At 55.4% G+C, this 19,448-nt stretch overlaps 9 protein-coding genes across 9 annotated transcripts; 6 read left to right on the forward strand and 3 right to left on the reverse strand.

Annotated features, from left to right (window-relative positions):
- Positions 1 to 472: 472 nt before the first annotated feature.
- Positions 473 to 1,840, forward strand: VDBG_05243 (conserved hypothetical protein; the record flags this gene model as incomplete). Its single annotated transcript, XM_003004084.1, has 3 exons — positions 473 to 541; positions 839 to 1,284; positions 1,411 to 1,840. 3 exons carry the CDS (start codon positions 473 to 475, stop codon positions 1,838 to 1,840), a joined length of 945 nt encoding a protein of 314 aa, XP_003004130.1.
- Positions 1,841 to 3,833: 1,993 nt separating this feature from the next.
- VDBG_05244 (serine/threonine-protein kinase nrc-2) lies at positions 3,834 to 6,396 on the forward strand (the record flags this gene model as incomplete). The annotated part of the gene is made up of 4 exons (XM_003004085.1): positions 3,834 to 4,701; positions 4,754 to 5,053; positions 5,140 to 5,482; positions 5,534 to 6,396. 4 exons carry the CDS (start codon positions 3,834 to 3,836, stop codon positions 5,910 to 5,912), a joined length of 1,890 nt encoding a protein of 629 aa, XP_003004131.1.
- Positions 6,397 to 7,172: 776 nt separating this feature from the next.
- On the forward strand, positions 7,173 to 7,524 carry VDBG_05245 (conserved hypothetical protein; the record flags this gene model as incomplete). Its single annotated transcript, XM_003004086.1, has 2 exons — positions 7,173 to 7,280; positions 7,354 to 7,524. 2 exons carry the CDS (start codon positions 7,173 to 7,175, stop codon positions 7,522 to 7,524), a joined length of 279 nt encoding a protein of 92 aa, XP_003004132.1.
- A 245-nt stretch (positions 7,525 to 7,769) lies between these two features.
- VDBG_05246 (37S ribosomal protein S5) lies at positions 7,770 to 9,320 on the reverse strand (the record flags this gene model as incomplete). Its single annotated transcript, XM_003004087.1, has 4 exons — positions 7,770 to 7,990; positions 8,060 to 8,710; positions 8,788 to 9,062; positions 9,202 to 9,320. The coding sequence occupies 4 exons, from the start codon at positions 9,318 to 9,320 to the stop codon at positions 7,770 to 7,772; spliced, it is 1,266 nt and encodes a 421-aa protein (XP_003004133.1).
- Positions 9,321 to 9,989: 669 nt separating this feature from the next.
- VDBG_05247 (predicted protein) lies at positions 9,990 to 11,559 on the reverse strand (the record flags this gene model as incomplete). Its single annotated transcript, XM_003004088.1, has 1 exon — positions 9,990 to 11,559. One exon carries the CDS (start codon positions 11,465 to 11,467, stop codon positions 10,817 to 10,819), a length of 651 nt encoding a protein of 216 aa, XP_003004134.1.
- Positions 11,560 to 11,798: 239 nt separating this feature from the next.
- Positions 11,799 to 12,728, reverse strand: VDBG_05248 (predicted protein; the record flags this gene model as incomplete). The annotated part of the gene is made up of 4 exons (XM_003004089.1): positions 11,799 to 11,804; positions 11,868 to 11,899; positions 11,963 to 12,395; positions 12,444 to 12,728. 4 exons carry the CDS (start codon positions 12,726 to 12,728, stop codon positions 11,799 to 11,801), a joined length of 756 nt encoding a protein of 251 aa, XP_003004135.1.
- Positions 12,729 to 13,752: 1,024 nt separating this feature from the next.
- On the forward strand, positions 13,753 to 15,387 carry VDBG_05249 (conserved hypothetical protein; the record flags this gene model as incomplete). The annotated part of the gene is made up of 9 exons (XM_003004090.1): positions 13,753 to 13,869; positions 13,919 to 13,924; positions 13,977 to 14,010; positions 14,065 to 14,234; positions 14,284 to 14,291; positions 14,336 to 14,485; positions 14,535 to 14,793; positions 14,847 to 14,889; positions 14,940 to 15,387. 9 exons carry the CDS (start codon positions 13,867 to 13,869, stop codon positions 15,332 to 15,334), a joined length of 1,068 nt encoding a protein of 355 aa, XP_003004136.1.
- Positions 15,388 to 15,699: 312 nt separating this feature from the next.
- VDBG_05250 (conserved hypothetical protein) lies at positions 15,700 to 16,921 on the forward strand (the record flags this gene model as incomplete). Its single annotated transcript, XM_003004091.1, has 1 exon — positions 15,700 to 16,921. The coding sequence occupies one exon, from the start codon at positions 15,773 to 15,775 to the stop codon at positions 16,919 to 16,921; it is 1,149 nt and encodes a 382-aa protein (XP_003004137.1).
- Positions 16,922 to 17,526: 605 nt separating this feature from the next.
- On the forward strand, positions 17,527 to 19,140 carry VDBG_05251 (conserved hypothetical protein; the record flags this gene model as incomplete). The annotated part of the gene is made up of 2 exons (XM_003004092.1): positions 17,527 to 17,892; positions 17,953 to 19,140. The coding sequence occupies 2 exons, from the start codon at positions 17,527 to 17,529 to the stop codon at positions 19,138 to 19,140; spliced, it is 1,554 nt and encodes a 517-aa protein (XP_003004138.1).
- Between the last annotated feature and the right edge of the window lie 308 nt (positions 19,141 to 19,448).

Below are 19,448 nucleotides of genomic sequence, written 5' to 3' on the forward strand. Positions count from 1 at the left end.
GGCAGAGGACTGGCCAACTTGTTGGTCGCTCAACGTTGCTCCAGGTGCAAGGCTTGATATATGGCAAATCGAAAGGCTGCTGGGATGATGTATGATACCATCATTGTGTCCAAATGCGCCATTCGAATCATTGAGAGTCTGAAGACGTGATGGTGCATCATCTGTGTGACGATTAATAATACAGATGCATGCGCTCCCCGGAGTCCGGCATGGTGGGCTCGAAGAGGTGGTATCAGAAGAAGGCGGGGCAACAACGCAACAAGTGCATGCAACTCATTGAGAGTGCTGATTGAAACCACTAGACCGAGTTTGACCGTACGGGATGTTCACACTTTTTGTTGGATGAGCACATGATAAGAAATCCAAGAGGCCCATGTGTTTGATTGTCCTCCCCCGTGATGATCATCTGAAATGATGTACAGGCTCCAATACCATGTTCATTTCACATTCATACTGAGACGGGAGCTGGACCATGTCAGGTGCTGACAGTTGTCAAGAGCTTGGCCAGATGCTGCCTGCCCCCGAAGGTATACCTTTTTTGGTAGGTTATACATCGACCTCGGCGTCAAACTCTCAGTCTGAACAACTTCATCGTGAAATGCACCCTACGGTCCTTCCTGGACGCATCCAATTGATCGGGACGCGTCGAGCCTCTCGCCAATTCTCACCGTCATTCAACTCATAATGGCGTCGACGCGCGAACGAAAGGCTACTCCCGCCACTTTAACACACTCAAGAAAGCACCTCAAGACACAGCAGCCGACTCTTGACACCTTCTTCGCCCCGCGCCCACCAGAGGCACTGAAAAACCTCCACCAAAGGCTCGGCCTCTTTCCAGCCGACTACCATCGAGCCACAGACGCCGACTTCATCTAGATTTGAGATTGTCCTCGGCTCGTCTACCCCTACGCAGAGAGTGACCGCTCCCCTCGGCGCCCCGTACGCGGCTGGCGGCGACAACGACATCGCATCAGACCTCTCACCACAATTTCGCCGTCTAGCAGCACAAGCCGCCCAAACCGTGAGCCTCAGCAAGCCAGCCTCGCCAGCCGTCAGCAAGCCAGCCTCGTCAGCCGTCAGCAAGATCAGCAACCACGCACCTGTCGCAAGATCATCGCCAGAAGCAGACACAGCAGCAGCAGCAGCCGGCAGACCCATCCTCCACCCAGAAGGGCAGGCGCGGCCCGTCCAAAAGGCTATCGTCCCAGTCTCGGCCGCGTCGTCGGCGAAGACGAAGCCGGCGCGCTCCAACCCAACGCCCGCCAGACCCGCACGCCGAAAGTGGTGAGCTACTACACGGGCAAGCGGGCGCGGCCGGCCGCCCAAGACAGAGACCCCGGGGCCGCGTGAGGTGTACGAGACGCTCGCGCCGCGGTTTCTACGGTTCGTGTGTGAGTGGGCCGGGTGCAGCGCCGAGCTGCACAACTTTGAGACGCTACGGCGGCATGTGAGCGTCGTGCACGCGCGGACGGGACGGCAGAGGGTCTGTCAGTGGGCGCGGTGCAGGCAAGGCAGGCGCGAGTTTGCCACGGCGGAGGAGATGCGCGCGCACTTGGAGGAGGTGCACATGCCGCCCATCGTGTGGCAGGCGGGCGAGGGCCCGGTTATCACGGCGAAAAAGTACATGGTGGATGATGCCACTGGGGAGTTGCCGCGATATCTCTTCGACAAGACGGGCATGCAGGTCACGCCATCGGTCAGGGACCAACAGCTGGAAGATGCTCCGACGTATAGGGCGAACAGGAAGAAGCTCAGGATGCTTCTGCTGCTACGCGACCAGAACCTCACTAGCGAGGTCGAGAGTGGGGAGGACAGTGAACTCGAGGGTCCAGTGGCATGAAAGGAGGCTACCTGGGTAACAGTGTGATCCGGATGAGGAAAAAAAAGATGGTGTTTGTGCTGCGCCTCAACCGGAACATTCGGCGACGTGGATCTCAATACGGGCGTCGAGTGTCAGGTTTAACGAGATCACCATCTTACACGACCAGGCCCGGTGGTAGGCCGAGTATAGCGTTTCCAATATACCCGCCGCATTTTTGTTTTGCATTTTTGGGAGCAACAAGGCCCTGCAAAGCCCTGTGAAACAACGAAACCCAGCAAGTGTAGGATCGAGGGCCACAACACGAGCGTCAATGTGGAGATGCTCAGTAGACACTGGAGTTCGGCAGCGTCAAGGTGGAGGCCGTTGCGATTCGCCTTGTGCTGCATCGTAGTCCCACCTGCAAAGGGCTTCCCCATAGCTGTGACACTCGACGCCAGGTTCTGACATCATCCGCCAGGGCTTCTTCTTGTGGGGAGCAGCACGTAGCTCAGTCAGTATGCATGGCATAGGCCTTCGGGCGCATCGTAACGCAGGAGGAGCTGGGATAGTGGGGGTAGATGCGCGGTTGGGACTGCATGACTCCATCGGCAAGGAAGCTGAGGCACCACGACAAAGGCACCGCGCAAAGGCACAACGTAGTCCCCCGGCCAGCTCTGGTTCCAAATCAGCCAATGGGCCGACAATGCGCCAGGGCGAGAGGAGTCAAGCGGCCGAAAGAGCCCAGAACCGAACCTGGTGGATTTCTAAGCTCTCCTCCAGAAAAAGGAGGGGGGGCGGCGTCGGTCCGGTTGAGCGAACGAGCGAGTGTAAAAGCGGAAAGGGGCGATCGAACTTTGGGCGGGGAGGAAAATGCTGTTGGAGAGCATGCGCGGGGACACAGCCGAACAGTCCAGGCAGGTTGTTCACCAGCCAGCCGGCCGGCCAACACAGAAGGCGAGATAGGTGTGTTTCGGTTGTGGCAATGGTTGCGCACGCAGGCGTACTCGTCCAGACAGTAATTTTTCCCCCCCTCCTCACTGGAGACGACTCTGATTGTCATGTCTTGCTGCCTGCCCGATTCTACCTGGCGGTGTCCCACAAGTGGGCGAAGAAAGGGGACGCCAGCCCAGGCAGATAATAAGAAGGTAGTGAGTGGTAGACTCATGACTGGCCTGATGGAGTAATTGCTGGCGATTTCGCTGTCTCGCATGCTGCGGCCTTAAACATGGAATATGTAGCATCCGAGGTGTGTCAAAGAAGCAAGCAGCGGCCAGCCGCTCATTCCAGCAAGGGTCTTGAATGTTGATGATGAAGTTCACGCTCCAATCCCGAATGCCAAAGGCAGGCCACAGGTTTTTGAGTGTTATACTGCTGGAACAGTCCGGGCCAGTGATGAGAATGAGCATTGGAGATCCTACGAGGTAGGCATTTGGATGTCGCCAAGTCGCATGGAGAGAGCAATGCTCGCTCGGGGAGGCTTGGTGCATTCTCGGTGGGACAAGATGCTGCACGGAAGGCCGTGGTGCCCGCCACTGATCCACCATTAGGGGTGTTGGGGGTGCTAGGGGCTTCCATGGCTGGGGGTCGCTGGACACCGCAATCAATCCCGGCCTGCCTGCCAGGTCGCTCTTCGCTCTGTGATTAGGTAGGTACCTACCTGGTAGGTAGTAGGCACCTGAGAGAGGGGAAGGAAAAGCCGCACCACCTGGCCTGCCCGCTATACGTAGACAACGCCTGGCCTGTCCTGTCCTCCTGTCCGCCTTGGGTAGCACACACACGCGCCTGCCACCCCCATGCATGCTCATCTGGCCACTGGGTTGGATCCGTAAGCCGGCCTGCCCATTCTATCCTCCTGCACCTGCTGCTGCGACTCCCGCCATCCGCCATCCGCCATCGCCGGCTCTCGACCTCGCCGTTCCCCAAACTGTCCTCCCACCAACACCAGTCCTCATCGACCTGCTCCGCCAACCCTACATTTGCACCCTCCCTCGAGCCATGGCAGCCCTGGTCGCATGACCGTCACAACACCGAGATGCCTGCCTCCAAACCCCAGAATGGGAGCACGACCAACCAATTCAACCAGAGGCTAAAGAACCTCTTTCGGATCAACGCCAATGGCGCCAGCAAAGATAGCGAGAAGACAAAAGACAAGGACGCCGACAAGACACTGGCACAAGAAAGCCCTCCCGCCAAACCCGAGAAGTCATCCATCCGTAACACGTCGTTCTTCAAAACCACCGTCGGTCGCCTGAGAACCAACACGTCCGCCAGCGAGGGCAACCCGCTCGACGAGGCCCTCAGTCCGACAGCCCACGCGAACCCCTACTTTGCCCACCAAGGCCAGCCTGGCCTGCGCCACCACAATGAGGGCTCCGTGCCACCGAGCCCGCCTGACACACCGAGCTTCAAGGCCGAATCGACCAACGGCGGCCCCGACAAGCACGCCACCAACGCAGGCCGGGAAGAGCTGGCGAGGAAGCTTAGAAAGGTTTGCCAGCGCCCCGAACGCCCAGGGTCTCTTTCTCCAAGGCTGCCAAGGGAAAGGGTAGCGACGAGCGTCCCCGCCACGGCCGAGCTAGGGCAAATGACCCGGGTCGGTCGGTTTACAGGGACTCTTGGGACTCTCGAGCTTGTCAACTCGTCCGACCTCAAGGCCGTCTCCACCGTCGGCAGCACGTCGACATCATCCAACCCAGATAAGGACGTTCTCGCCGGCCTGCCGCCGCCGAACAGGACCGCGCTAGCATTCAGGCGGACGTACAGCTCCAACTCGATCAAGGTCCGCGACGTTGAGGTTGGGCCTCAGAGCTTTGATAAGATAAAGCTCATCGGCAAGGGAGATGTGGGCAAGGTCTACCTGGTACGGGAGAAGAAGAGCACGCGGTTGTATGCCATGAAAGGTGCGTCTACCGTCATGTTTGGCTCGGCAGTCATTGCTAACAACCCGTCCAGTCCTCAGCAAGAAGGAGATGATCAAGCGCAACAAGATCAAACGAGCCCTAGCCGAGCAAGAGATCCTGGCTACGAGCAACCACCCCTTCATCGTTACTCTATACCATTCCTTCCAGTCGGAGGACTACCTCTACCTGTGCATGGAATACTGCAGCGGTGGAGAGTTCTTCCGTGCGCTGCAGACACGGCCAGGCAAATGCATTCCTGAGGAGGATGCCCGGTTCTACGCTGCCGAGGTCACGGCTGCTCTAGAGTACCTTCATCTGATGGGTTTCATTTACCGCGACTTGAAGCCAGAGAGTAAGTGAGGTTCTCCTCCGTCGTCAGATCGCCCCTGACGTATCTAGATATTCTCCTCCACCAGTCGGGTCATATCATGCTGTCAGACTTTGATTTGTCCAAGCAGTCTGATCCTGGCGGTAAGCCGACCATGATCATTGGAAAGAATGGCAGCACCAAAGAAGCGTCCCTCCACATTGACACGAGATCATGCATCGCCAACTTCCGCACCAACTCATTCGTGGGTACGGAGGAGTACATCGCGCCAGAGGTGATTAAGGGCAGCGGCCACACGAGTGCGGTGGATTGGTGGACACTGGGTATTCTCATTTATGAGATGCTTTACGGCACAACGCCCTTCAAGGGAAAGAACAGGAACGGGACGTTCGCCAATATCCTTAGGGAGGATATCCCGTTCCCAGACACTGCTGGCACGCCGCAAATTTCCACGTAAGTCTGCCCATTAATAGAGAGATCAGACAATCACTAACATCCTCTAAGTCTTTGCAAGTCTTTGATCCGGAAGTTGTTGATCAAGGATGAAAACCGAAGACTCGGCGCCAAAGCTGGCGCTTCTGACATCAAGGCGCACCAGTTCTTCCGCACTACGCAATGGGCCCTGATTCGACACATGAAGCCGCCTATTGTACCCAACCAGGGCCGCGGTATTGACACGGTCAATTTCCGCAACGTCAAGGAAAGCGAGAGTGTCGATTTTGGTAGGTCTCGGCCGATGAACCTCAAGGGGGTTCCTTTGGACAGTGGATTGGCAACACCTGGCGAGCCTGTTGTGGACCCCTTCGAGGAGTTCAACAGCGTCACCTTGCACCATGACGGAGATGATGACCACCATCACCAAGGCCATCACCATCAAAGGTAGTCAATCGGCTTGGGGCTCTTCAAGTCTTGAGGGGTGGAAGGATGTGCTTCCGCACGCCATGCTATGCTGTACTACATCACTGGAGCTGTACGCCGCCTCCCAGACCTGGAAGTCGCAACATGGACGAACACGCTTGCGGGTCCATAACACATTCCCACGCACATGCACACACACGCACACAATGGCACGCACCAGAGTGTCATTAACTCTCATTAACGCCTGGAAGAGGCTGAACATATATGAAAGGGGGAATGGAAAGGGCAGGGCGTGCGGAGGACGGTGAATTTCGGATGTCTCTGTGACCAAGTCCATTCTGGTCGCATCACGGGTCGACTGATTATCTTGGCTTCTTATTGCGCTCAAAACAACATGCTTGCGTCTTGGGAGTTATGATCGGCCTGGCGTTATAGGGAAAGAAAGGGAACATATGCCAATTATTTTCCAGCTGCTGTCACTGTAACTGCTATGGATCACTTTACCTGCACATTATCATCGATGTCTCGAACCACTGCTCGGTCGACAATGTGGATGCCGCCGTCATGTTACACCGACCCCATGATATGACGACAAGATGTGAGCTGGGAGGACCTGCTGGTCCTGCTCCATTTGGAGATGGACGAGCGAGACTTTTCGGTAACGAAACGGAGCACTTCACGGAGCACTTCACGGAGCAAAATACCAAAACATACAACACCGAGAATTCGCTGGTGGTCACCCACCCAACTACTAGTTCGGCCCTTACTGGTTTATCAAAGGGAGAGCGGACGGGATCCCGAGCTTTCCAGTAGGTATGGTCGTATGTGGTGGAGTGGCCATTGTGGGAAGTTCATGTTGCAAGATGATGGGAGACCAGTGATCCATTTCAGACCTGATCTATCCATGAAACGCTCAGTCTGTGATCGACTTGGCAGTGATGTCCGTTTATTATCTGGATGAACGACACATATAGGATGGAATTGCCTCTGCTCCCAAGTTTTATGTCATTCAATAATGCATTGTTGACCAGCATGAGGTCAAGCCGCAACCGATGTCGTCGTTTAAAGGTTCCTACCTGACGGTAAGATGATTTTATCATTGGGTTGGTTGACTCTTGTCATTGGTCGACGTGCAACTGCGGGGAGCGCCTAAGCACAGTACCCAGTTACATCAACCGCGGGGTCCGCGCCAAACTTACCTGTGCAGCGCGTTCCCGAGGAGCCCATCGCGTTCAAAGCCACCAGTCTGCCGCCTCTTCCCAGGCTGACCGCTCCGACTTGCGCCATGGAACAGTCCCGCGACGCCCACCTGCTGGCGCAGCAGCCCGATCTCTCGCCTCTGGAACAGGAGGTTCTGGAAGAATATGAGCGGCTAGCGGAGAATATGAAAAAGGTACCGCCGCCTCCTGCTCTGGAAGAACGTGGCGGGGAAGACAGTCTGCTGACGGAGGTTCTGATGCTGCTAGCTGGCGTCCGTATTGGACAATATGAGTGGTCTGCCGAGTACCGAGATCCTCGACGGGCTCAGGGAGCTGGAGCGCAAGACGAGTCTGGTGTTCACGCTGTTGAAGGCGAGCGTGTATAGCATTGTGCTACAGCAAGAGATTGATTGGGGCGGCCAGCACGAGGAGAACTAGAACGGTGGGATTACAGCTTGATTGCAGCTTGGAACCCATCACACAAGCTCTGCGGCAAGAGCAAGGCAGGGTATCACGATAAGCGGCACATGGCGCAGCGGTGTAGGACGGACAGGACACGATACCCAGGCAGAAATGGAGACACGAGACGAATCAGATATGACACTTGGGAGAGATCTAGCTGCGTCGCTGGCAATGTACAGTGTTGATACAACAATCCAACGAGAATGACGAACCCCCTTGTTTTAATACACAGATCCACCGTAGTAGACCTTTCTCACATCCACCAGCTTCTTCCCCCGCCCGATGGCGATCTGCTCCGGGTCGGGCTGGTTCGTCAACGCCTCGAACGCCGCCTTGACGGTGTTCATGGGATTTTTGGATCGCGGAATGTTGCCCGCCAGGTCGTGAATGCCAGCAAGCCGAGCCATCTCGAAGAGACGATGCGACACACGGAGGCCGAATCCTGTGGGATTGTGTTAGCTGTGTCATCGACGGGAGATGGACAGACGGATCAGAGGTTGTAAGCACATACCAGGAGGACGGGCCTCGAGCTTCACGACTGTGCCGGAAATCTTCTTCTCCACCGTGCCGAAGATGGTGCGGTTCTCGTACCGCCGGATAGGCCTCATGTTGCGCAGGGCCAAAAGCCGGGCAGTGGTGGAAGCGATCAGAGCATCCGTGGACTTGGCCATGCCCAATCCCAGTCGGCCGTTCGAATTGCCAGCCACGACCATGACGCTGTAGCTCCGGATCTTGCCGAGACGCGTCTGGTTAGAGACAGCGCGAGAAACCAGCTTCTTGGTCAGGATGCTGAGAACCTCCTTCATCTTAAAGTTCAACGCCTTTTTAACGTCTCCGTACTGGCCAGAGGAGTCGAGACCCTGATCCTCGGGGTCCTCGACGTCTTTGTACTGGCCCTTCACGCCCTCAACTTTGCCCAGCTCGGGTGCCAACGCTGAGCTGCCGACCTCGTTGTCGATCGCCTTCCACACCTTGAGCCTGTCCGTCTCCACAAGCGGGCTGGCATCTTTCTCAAACTCTGCCTCGAGTTCCTCGTAGAACGTCTCATCAATCTTGTCCCACCACTCCTCGCCCGGGATCACGGCGTTGGGATTCGCCTTGCGCCTCGGCTTGAGCGCTCGCCCAGAGCCCATCGTCCGACTCCTCGATGATGTACTTTCGTCTGAGCTCAGGGTTGTTCTCGAGCTCGACGAGCTCCTCCTCGGTGAAGTCGATCTTGTCAGGGTTGGTCTGCTTGACCTTGCGCAGTGCCCGCGCAACGGCCTTGCCGGATGGTATCCTGCATCTTGGTCTCGGCATGGTCGGCGAGTGTGTCGATGTACTTGTCCACCCACTCCTTCTTGCCGAGGAACTCAGCCTCCCGTGGGACGATGGGCTGTTTTGGCTTAGCATCGATGACGGGCTGCACGGTCGCGAAGTCCTCGAGGTACTCGAAGCGGTAGGGATCGTTTCGTATCTGGCCCTGCAGGGTCAAGTCTTCGGGTCGATGCGGCTCGCCAGCTCGAGAGCTCGAACTGCTCCGGGGTGTACTTCTCGCGAAGAAACTCCTTCTCCTGCTCCGTATAGTCAGGAAAGTTCTGGGCGGCAAAGGCCTTCGTGGCGGAGGGCTTTGTCAGGCCTAGCTCGGATGCCTTGATGTTCTTGAATCGTGACCTCTTCTTAAGCTTTGCGGCGGACGTCTGAAAGGAGCGGCAAGGGGCAGAGGAGCTTGTCGGGGCGGACTGTCGTAGGCACCGCGAGAGGAGACCCGATGTCGGGCGTGCCGCGTTCATGGCTGCTGAATATCTGAGGCTCACGCCTGCTCAGATTTGGCAGCAATTGGACGTCGTCGTCGGGTGTGGATTCGAGATGTCGGCGAGCAGGAGGTGCAGCTTGATGTCGCGCGACACTCGAATTGGACAATTTTTTGGACCACGATGGAGATCCACAGAGCTCTGTGTCCTACACTGTCCATTGGCTGCGTCAAATCCATACACGAAGTCACATGATTGGGTGCTCTTCGCTTATCTAAGCAGGATTCACCTGCCGCCCAGGTGGTTTGGACCGGATCAGCCCCTCGCAGTAACTGAATCTGCCCTTGGGCATCCAAGCTCCCATGTGACCAGGCAAACTTAACCCATATCACGAAGAAGGAGCGATGTACAGCCATCTCTTCCTCATGTCACAGCGAACATCCTCACAGGCATGTGCGCCGTTTATCGAGCCACCGGGCCACGCCTTTGGAGGAATCAGTCGACTCTGGCGCAACTGTGAAACACAGACCAAACCCCTTTACTGACTGCCCCCCGCCCGGAGATAGGGAGCACGGCACCCACGTCGCGCCTCCACAGGGCTGCTCGCTCCACGCCGTGCACTGGTCGCCAGCGCCTGGTCCAGAGCTTGGTCCGTACCAAGCCCTGGAGTCGTGCGAGTACGATCTGACGTCTCCCGTTTCAAGACCCATCGCCGAGTGGCCTCTCTTTCTTCTCTCCATGTCTTTCAAGGTTCAACTTCAACCACCTTTTCGTACGCGTTCATTCTCTGTCGTTTCCTGCCCGTTCGGCAACCAGCCAGTTCGCATCGTCCATTTCTTCATCCGGTGACTGGCGCACTCGATACTCGATACCCCATCCCAAGTCCTCGTCCTTTTGACCGTCTATACCTTTGTAATACACACTTGCGCCGATAAACGCTTGCCGGGGCAAACGTCGATATCACCCAGTACTACGGTCTACCTGCGATCGCACAAGGAAACCATCGACGGTTACGAACGAACGCTCAGTCGCCAGTAAACCCACACTCAGCACATATCAACACCCACCCATAATCGCCCACCATGAGCGGCCAATTTGGCTTCATGAAGTCCATTGGGGCCAGCGACGAAGCTGTGGCCACTTTGAACGACCAGCCGATGCTTTTTACGATTCTCGTTGTTGTTCTTGTCGGAATCATCGCGCAGTGCCTTCTCATCTGGTACATCCACTTCGCCACCTTGAAGCCGGAACAAAAGAAGAAGAAGGAGAAGAAACCGGCGGGGAAGAAATGAGGGTGGCAGTGTTGCTTTACGATAAGAGCGGACAATCATCGGACTTGATTGTTGCAGAGGACCATCATCAACCCTGCTCGAATAGCGAATTTGAATATATGATGTTTCTTGGGAGCCGAGCCTGTGTCATGCCGGGCATGAAGGCACGGTTTCTGTACAAATTCTTCGTCGTCACGCTCCAGAGATCATAAGTCGGTCCGACGGCAATGTGCAGCGAGATGCATTATTTCTATCTATAGACTTTTACCACTCGACTTCAGAATGATCATCCATGTCCCATGCGTCCCACATGTCTTCATCTTCGTCTTCACATGCAGGTTGTCCTGTCCACTCCCCAAGACCGTGCAAGCCAGCCGTAGTGGAGGAGAGGGGCGGCATCCTGCAGGCCACCGGCCGGTCGCCAGTGTGGTGTTTGGGTTCATCCGGCCAGGGCTGGTCAGGGATGACAAGGCGTCCTCCAGAATGCTGAATGAATCCTTGCGTAGATCTCAACGCCGGATTATCCTCCCATTTACCGTCGTCATCCCAGGAGTCTTCACTTTTGGCCCTGCAAAATTCGCCAAACCGTCCATCAGGGCTCGGCTGTGACCTCTGAGGTGGACCATGAACCTGAGAACTCGATTGGAAAGTGTAGCCACACTCAAAGCTACTCGATTCCTTATCCCAGTCAGACCACAGTACGTCTCTGTGCTCAAAACCTGTAGTAGTAGGAAGAAATGTATCAGGTAAGTCAGGAATTGCATGCTCCGCATGGCCACTCGAACAATCAACTCCATCTCGAGGGAGTTCTTGCCATGTTTGCGAGGTGTCACTGAGTCTCTCATCCCAATCACTCCACAAGTCTGCTCCCAAAACACCAGATGTGCGACCATCGTGACTTGTGGAGAACTCCATGATGTACTGCTCGTGATTTGAGGTGCTCTCTGGGACCTTGTGTGCTACTGAATCTTGATTGAGCTCGCCATGCTTCGTAGAGGCATATAATTCGGTTGAGGGAAATGTGGCATTTATGCTTCTCTTGCAGATCTGCTTTGTGGTGTTGCTCTTCGTTTGTACCATACGTGGTGCTTTCAACTTGCTGATGATTAGCTTCCACAGTAGTTTTTGCAATTCCGAAGTATCTTTTGAAGCTTTTCTATTGGTTTCGTCGGCGATATTCTTGCTCGAATTCACTGGCTGTGCCCACTCAAGTCCAGTCATGGCCGACGCAATGGAGGGTAACAGCTTAGACCTGTGTGCGACGGCCTACATCGTGTTAGCTGCGTCTGGCTGGCGACAGTGATTCCAGACGTACATCCAGGTAATCCATGTGAAAGACTGCAGGGACTAATGTTGTCAACGGTATCGGCATGCCCTGTCTTGCAAGTTTGATTTCTTTCGAACTCTTACGTTGTCCTGTGACGAGCGCCATGATGCCGACTTCTACAAGTCTTTCTAGGGATGACTTGCCCAGAAGCCGGTCCAGTACTTGAACAGTGGTGGGGTGGATAGAACTGACAAGCCCTGAAGGGGGTTTCTGAACGCCTAGTTCATCGTCTTGTTCTGTCGACTGGCACACTAAAGTCGGAACCTCTCTTACGCGCTCCCCTTTCCTCTTTCGTGAGGCCGACACAGAGGCCCGCGAGATTCTATGGAACTCTTCATCAGAATTGTGCTCGAAGTCAAGGGAACAAGTTAGTCGTTCGAAACCGGCAACTTGAGCGCCTTCCGGGGGCAGAAGGCTTGAATGAAGACTAGGGTGATAAAGACGAAATACGGCAACATTTGATGGGAGGCTAACGTCGTCTTCGCGGGCAAGGCGCAAGCCAAGTTGGCTCCAAAGCTGTGCCATGTCAGAGGTGGCCCGTTGCGATCTTGAGGGCAAACATACGGCGAGATGCCCAAATACCCAGGCCGATCTTTCCAGCACTGCTGCAAAAACATATTTCCCGTCGCTTTCCACATGAACGTTGGTGTGCAACTCAAGCTTGCAGGCACCCGTTCGTGCAACCCAAAGGCTACCATGGCAGACCAGGTCCTTCAGGGCTGCTGATGTAGGTATGGCCGGAAAATCACTAGGAAGATCGAGGATGATGACGGATCGGATCTTGAGCCGCAAATTTTCATATTTGTCGAATAGCAAGAACGGCTCAAGGTGTGTAGGAACAGGAGCCATAGTAACGGCTTGCTAAGGTTGTTGGTGTGAGCCAGATCATTCTCGCCTGTTTGTGCCCCCCAAGACAGTTACGGCCAAGGTGACTCTGCGCTGCCTAATATTTCACGAAAGGAGCGATCTCCCCGCTGCTTCCCCTTCTTGTGTCAACATGGTGATTTTGCCAACCGTTGCACTCGCTCGAGGAAGGGGTGCCCGACTGCCAAGCCACGCAACGTGGGCACAGTGCTAGGACATAGCTTGTCACGCCTGCTTGGTGGGGTTGATTATGTGTCTACAGTGCACAACCCGCTTGCTCGGCATGTGTGGATCGGTAATGCCAATGCTCCCTGCTTAATGACTTCACTCCTCACGGTCACCTGGATCGTCTCACTTGCACCATCACCAATTACCAGCGTTTCTTTCTGTATGATCAGCTCGAACGCGGCCTTGGCTCAACACCCTTTATCATTTCCCGGGTGCAGGTCCTACTCAGTCCTTATCTGCCTGCGACCGGCGCGATCAACCTGCACGTCTGATCTGATCGGCAAGTCCAGATACCCACCCACTACCCGAACCTGGTGACCCAACGACCAACTTCCACTCCTTGGGTATCGCACAACAACAGAAGGGCATGAGATCATGCCTCTTGCAAACGTGGGCTCGCTGGTCCTTTGGCACGTCATTTTCTTGACCCATCTCGTACATATCAGCCTCTTCTTTCGATACACGGAACCCGAGTTCTTGATCCCTCTTTACATTGTTGTCAAGGTCCTGGGATATAGACCAGATAATCTAGATGCTCCAGCGCAAGCATGGCCCCCCCACGTACCGAAGTGGTACAACATGTAGCTTCAAACGGCTACGAATCGCCTGACGAGAACAACCTGCCCTTTTTATTCAGTGTCCCCCCTCCCACCAAACCGGCCAGCTCGTCACCTGTTACTGATGCTGCCCCCAAACAATCTGGCTCTGCTCACGAGTCGTCTGAAGCTGTTGCAAGGGTGCACCGACCTCGTCGTCCGGCCCAAGGTCCCGCCCAACGCTTGCATCTTCTCATGGCTCTAGTCTCAACGGGATACTAGCAACCGCTGCGACGAAGCCAAATGGCAAGGTCAGCCTCCGAGATCGAATCGCATGTCATCAGTGGACATGGTTCGCCATGGTAAGCCTTGTCTCCGATATCTCTGCAACCACTGCTGACGTGAAAATAGACAATGGTAAACCCTCCATGAAGAGCTTGTTGACCTGGACTGATCATTGCAACCATAGGCTACCGGTGGCATCGCTAGCGTTCTGCACTCGCGTATGTTCCTTTTCGAGCGGCCTCAAAGGGAGCACTCGCTAACCATTGGTGCAGTGTCATATCGTAGCGCTTGGCTAGACGGAGTTGGCATTGCCTTTTTCATATTCAACATTCTCCTCTTCATGACAAATTGTGGTCTTCTCTTGGCCCGCTTCCGTCTGCGACCAGGTTCTTTCATGAACTCATTTACTGATCAGATGGAGTCTCTATTTATACCATCATTTGTGGGTATCAGCATCGCTTTAGTGCCTTGTTGAGGCTGACGTATCGCAGTTTGTCTCGTGCGTGCCTCGCTCCCTCTCTCTAACGATCTCTAACCTCTCAGTATTACCGGAATCATGATAAACACTTGTCAATATGGAGTTCCCCACACCGGCCCTTGGTTACTTCGAACCATGGAGGTCATGTTCTGGATCAACCTGGCACTCAGTGTCATGGTTAGTGCTACTATCTACCTGATTCTCTGGTCCACCTTGTGAGTTTGGAAATTACCAGCCGGAGCCCTTGTCTGACAGGAGGTCCAGAATTTTCCCTATTCACATGATGACACCGGTCTGGGTGTTTCCCGCTTACCCATTGCTTCTCAACGCCCCCTTTGCTGGAAATCTCATTGCTTCTGCCGTGTCGTCGGGCCAAGGGCTCACCGTCAACACAACAGCCGTTGCACTTAGCGCCATTGCGGCGCAAGGAGCAGGTTGTCTCATCGCTTTCATGATTTCATCGGCCTTCATCTACAGATTGATGACCCAGAAACTGCCCAGAGATGCGCAGCGGCCTGGTGTCGTAGGTGCCATCCCGTAGTGCGTGAAAATCTCAAATAGCTAACAGTACCGTAGTTCATCTCGATCGGACCATACGCTTTTACTGTTGCAGGGATTGGTATGTTACTATGATTCCAATAGTCCGCTTCCGTGACTGACGCCTTGCAGTTCAGATATCAAGTCAAGCAGAGGTGGTGTTGCCTGAGAACTTTATGGGCACTGATTTAGCTGTGCCGATAGTCAAAATCATGGCTGTCATGATTGGCCTTTGGCTGTGGGGTCTTTCTATGTGGTTCTTCCTCGTGTCGGTTGGTTCATTGTGGAAATACGCCAAGCCGGACAGGACAATGCCTTTTCACATGACATGGTGGTCGTTTGTGTTTCCGAACACTGCCTTGATCACAGCCACGGAGGCGATGGCGAAGGCATTTGAGAACGGGGGGCTTATGATCTTGTCCTGCGTCATGACGGGGTGCTTGATAGTTGTCTGGGCGGCGATCTTTGTGACCATGCTCGTATGCCTGAAGCAACGAAAGTTGCTGTGGCCCAAAGATGATAAATAGGGGACATAACAGCAGATTCCCGCCCGACCTATTGGCAAGTATGATCAGGAGCTTGTATGAATATTTTATTATTCAAAAGACATGCCTTCGAAGTCCTGTGTGCACGATTAGACATCACATCGTTAATTCTGACAGTGCATGTGGTTTGAGAAGAGGAATGGGCCTCTGGACTACCCTTCCGATTGACTCGGCTTTGTCGCACGGTGGTTTTAATCTATGGTGCCGCTGCCAGCGAACCACAGCGGCTGAAGCCGCTAATGAACCTGCCATGTGTCCACCTCAACCCCAACACCGTCAACGACCCTCCAGAATTCGCCGCATTCATATAGAGAACGCGTACAGCACACAAGCGAAACATAAGTTGAAGCGGTGGTCTATGATCGTGTCTCACGGATACTGAGAAGAGAATTCGAGTCGCAGTTCACTCGGTCGATAGGCATGTCGTGGGACTCAAAGTCGGCGCAGCATCGCCGCCAAAAGAGCTCCGTTTCTCAGAAGAACCTCCCTCTTCTCACACGACAGCAGGCGAAGCCCGCCTTCCAGCCCAAATCTAGCCACGTCGAGGACAGCTTCCTACAAGACTTTCTCGACCCATCGTTCGACCCGGCTGTCTTTCTCAACACCACTCTGCCCTCGCTCCAGCATGGCTCGACCTCCAAAGGTGCCGACCGGGCGGTACCCCTCGCCGACCTTTCAAATGAGACGCAGACGCTGCTCTCGCAACTCAATGCACACACGGCCCGCCTATCGACCACGCTCACCCAGCTGACAGACGATATTCTTCGGAGCGGAAGCCGTCTCGCCTACCAGGTCGAGCTCCTCCGCGGCGAAACGCTCAGCTTCGCCGAGACGATGAATGAGACGCTCCAGCCCGACATTCAAAAGTTCCTGCCCGAAGGCCTACCCGACGCAAGCAAGGAGGGCGCAGACGTGAAAAGACGTCCTTCGGCCGCCTCGACGACGCCCGCGCCCGACGAGGAAGCGTCTGTGAGCGCAGAGGCGGCGTCGCTCCCCAACGAGCCTACGCACGTGAAGCAGCTGCGGACGCTGACGCTCGTGCGGTCGCGGCTGGATTCAGTCATCAAGACGTTTGGTGACGCGATGGAGTTTGTCTTTCCGCCGTCCGAGCTCTCTGCGGCATCGGGCTTCTTGTCTGTCTCGGCGCCGGAGCCTGGCACGGGAAGTTTCAGCAGCGGGGCCGGGGAGCAGCAGAATACGGAGGAGAAGGGCCAGCAGGTGCTCAAGAAGCTGCGGGGGGAGGTTGCTGACCTTCTCAAGGGAGATGACGCCATTGCTGGTATCGAGAAGGCGGCAGAGCGAGTTGAGGAGCTGAAGGAGTTGACGATGGTGTGGAAGGGTACGGCGGAAGAGAATGGACGTGTCAGGTTCATCGAGGGACTGGCGAAGATGGTGGAGGAGCGACACCGGGAGCTGTTGAGGGAGGCAGAGGACACTGCAAAAAGAGAGACCGGTGAGGAGAACAGGCCGAGGAAGGGAAGTGTGAAGGCCAAGGCAGAGGAGGCGAAGACGATCCTCGGAGGCTACGGCTTGATGAGCCAGCTCCAAAAGCTGCGAAGCGGACTGTAGTGAGCGACGGACTGGTCATATTTTTCTAACATCAGGCGACGTATCATTAATATGAGTTGAACAAACACGCGGTTCGTTGCTCAGCTGCTTGGGCTGACGATTCATCAATAAACTACCGTCGATAGGCTTTTTCCTGCACTGAATACTCGTACGCGAATCTAGGGTTGTCCGAAAGAACATAAACCTCAGGCAGCGTACTGATCAACTTGGCTTGTGATCTGCATTGTTTGTACTATAGTAATATATTTTGTAGACTTCAACTCCTTTGCTGTCTCTGTCATGCACAAGACGCAGAGCTTATGCATAGCGTTGTGCATTGATGCACAAAGCAGTAGGCTCCTCGCCATTGGCCCGTCGCTGTTGAGTTTGGGCCATCTCCATTGGTCGGAAATGGCGGCCTGTGCAGCCATCAAGTCCCCTAGCCACAAGACCACTCGCCGAAGCAAGGCTGAATTGAGGACCAAACACCACCAGAGCGTCCACCGTCCGCCTGACCCTCCCACTTCCCATTCTCTACCTTCCAGTGTCCTTACACCTTCCACCCATACCGGCAGCGCACAACTCCGCTTGTCAGACTACGCCGACGCAAGAGTTGAACCGCCCGAATGGCTGCCAACGAGTCGACGGCGGCTGCTGGTCCGTCCAAACGGGAGAGAAAGCGTCTCTTCATCACCGAGAAACTAGCCTTCCTGAACGAAAAGTTCCACCGTGAGCGCGACCTCACCTACCGAGACCAGCTGCAGAAGATCCAAGTCGACAACACTCTCGTCCAGCGCCTCGACCCATATGCCTCTGACGCACTCGAGGTCATCGCCAGCGCTCGTCGTGATCATGCCGAGGCGCAGACCCCCGAAACCTTGCCGGAGAACACCCGCACACTCCTGCACATGTCGGGCCCGAGGCTTCAGGATTTCCTCCAGGAAGTTGAGGACCTGATCGAGTATCGCGACTCGAGCGTTGCGCAGCAAAAGGTATGACTGCACCAAGTTTTGTCCTCGTCGTCTCGCTTTTTCTGACCCGGCTCTCTCCAGCACGAGCATGACCGCCGTCTCCACCAGTACCAGAATGAGCACCTCTACAAGATCGAAGCTGCCAACCGCGAGCACCGGGCGCTAGCCGACACCCTCCGTGACCGACTCATCAACACTGTCTCCTCTCGGAAATACCGCCTCCAGAAAGAAAAGGAAGCGCTCGAGATCTCCGACTCGTCTGCTCTCCTTCTCCATCCCAACCAATTCAGCATTACAAACCCTGCCAGCCCTGGCGGCACCCACAAGCGAGCTACCCGACTGCGCAAGGATGCCGACGACATCCCCGGATACTCCGAGGGCAAGAAGCGGAAGCGAGTTCCCGGCGAAGACGACGGTTCTCCAGCTCCCGCGCGTAGGGCGCTCGACCCCAATACCACAACTCCCCTGTGGCAGAACGAGAAGCTCCGCTACGCCGCGAAGCACCATGGCCCCGCCTACAGCTTGGACAAGCTCTTCACCGAGAAGGAGCTTTCGCTCACGCGCCTCAACGCATCTCTGGCGGCGCACAAGTACATCCAGAAGCACAAGGTCTACTCCAATGGTGCCACGTCCCCGAACGGCAGCGATTCAGGCCACGGCGATAACGACAGTGCGGAGCAAGACGGCGACTCGGCCTCGGCACCCATGATGGAGCGCACGGCATCCCATACGACGAGGAGCACTCGCGCCGGTATCAACCAGAGCTTGCTCGATGCGGCAGATGCGTCAAATACCCTCGAGCTACCCAAACACATCGATATTCTGGAGCCTCACGAGCCGACAAAGATCCCTTCTACCCACATCGCCTCGTACTTCAAGACCAACGGTCGTGTTACCGAGAATTGCCCGACCTCACTGACAGTCGAGGAAGCCAACTCGGATATTCTTCTCATGGAGCTTTACAAAAAGTACGATGCCAAGCACAAGCCTGGTGCGTCCATCGACCATCCCAATGGCAGCAAGAAACTGCTGGAGTCCGTCGTTGCCCCTTACGTCAGGACACACTACACAGGCTTCCGCACCGGCGGTCGCCCCAATCCCAAGGCGATGAATGAGAATCTCGCCAGTGTCGAGGCTCGCGACTCTGCCCCCTCAAGTCTTGCTACAGCTCTGGGGGCTGCGGCCCCGATGAGCCGCCAAAGCAGTGCCGCCGGAGGTAACACAATGAGCCGGCAGGGCAGTGCCCGTGGTAAGACACGGAAGAATTGAACTGGTGGAGGCCTGCAGGCAAGCAAGTGATCGGTAGAGGAAAGAAACGAGGCGGCAACACATGAGACGGCGTTTGGTTACATGACTGAAATGAGGATTTTCTTGGTCTTGATACCGAGGCACGGTTATCGCGCACATGGGTTTTTATATTTTTTCATCTTCAGTCCAGTGAGTGGCCCTACATGGATCCAGCGGGCAGTTCCACGCACAAGCATCATTGGCATACAGAACTCTGGCAACGGGGATAGGCAGGGATAGCAGCACATGGCGGAAGACGTGATCATAGTCGTTCGCAAGGGCACGGGACA

This window comes from Verticillium alfalfae, genomic scaffold (assembly GCF_000150825.1).
Source record: "Verticillium alfalfae VaMs.102 supercont1.6 genomic scaffold, whole genome shotgun sequence".
Classification (NCBI taxonomy): Eukaryota; Fungi; Ascomycota; class Sordariomycetes; order Glomerellales; family Plectosphaerellaceae; genus Verticillium; species Verticillium alfalfae.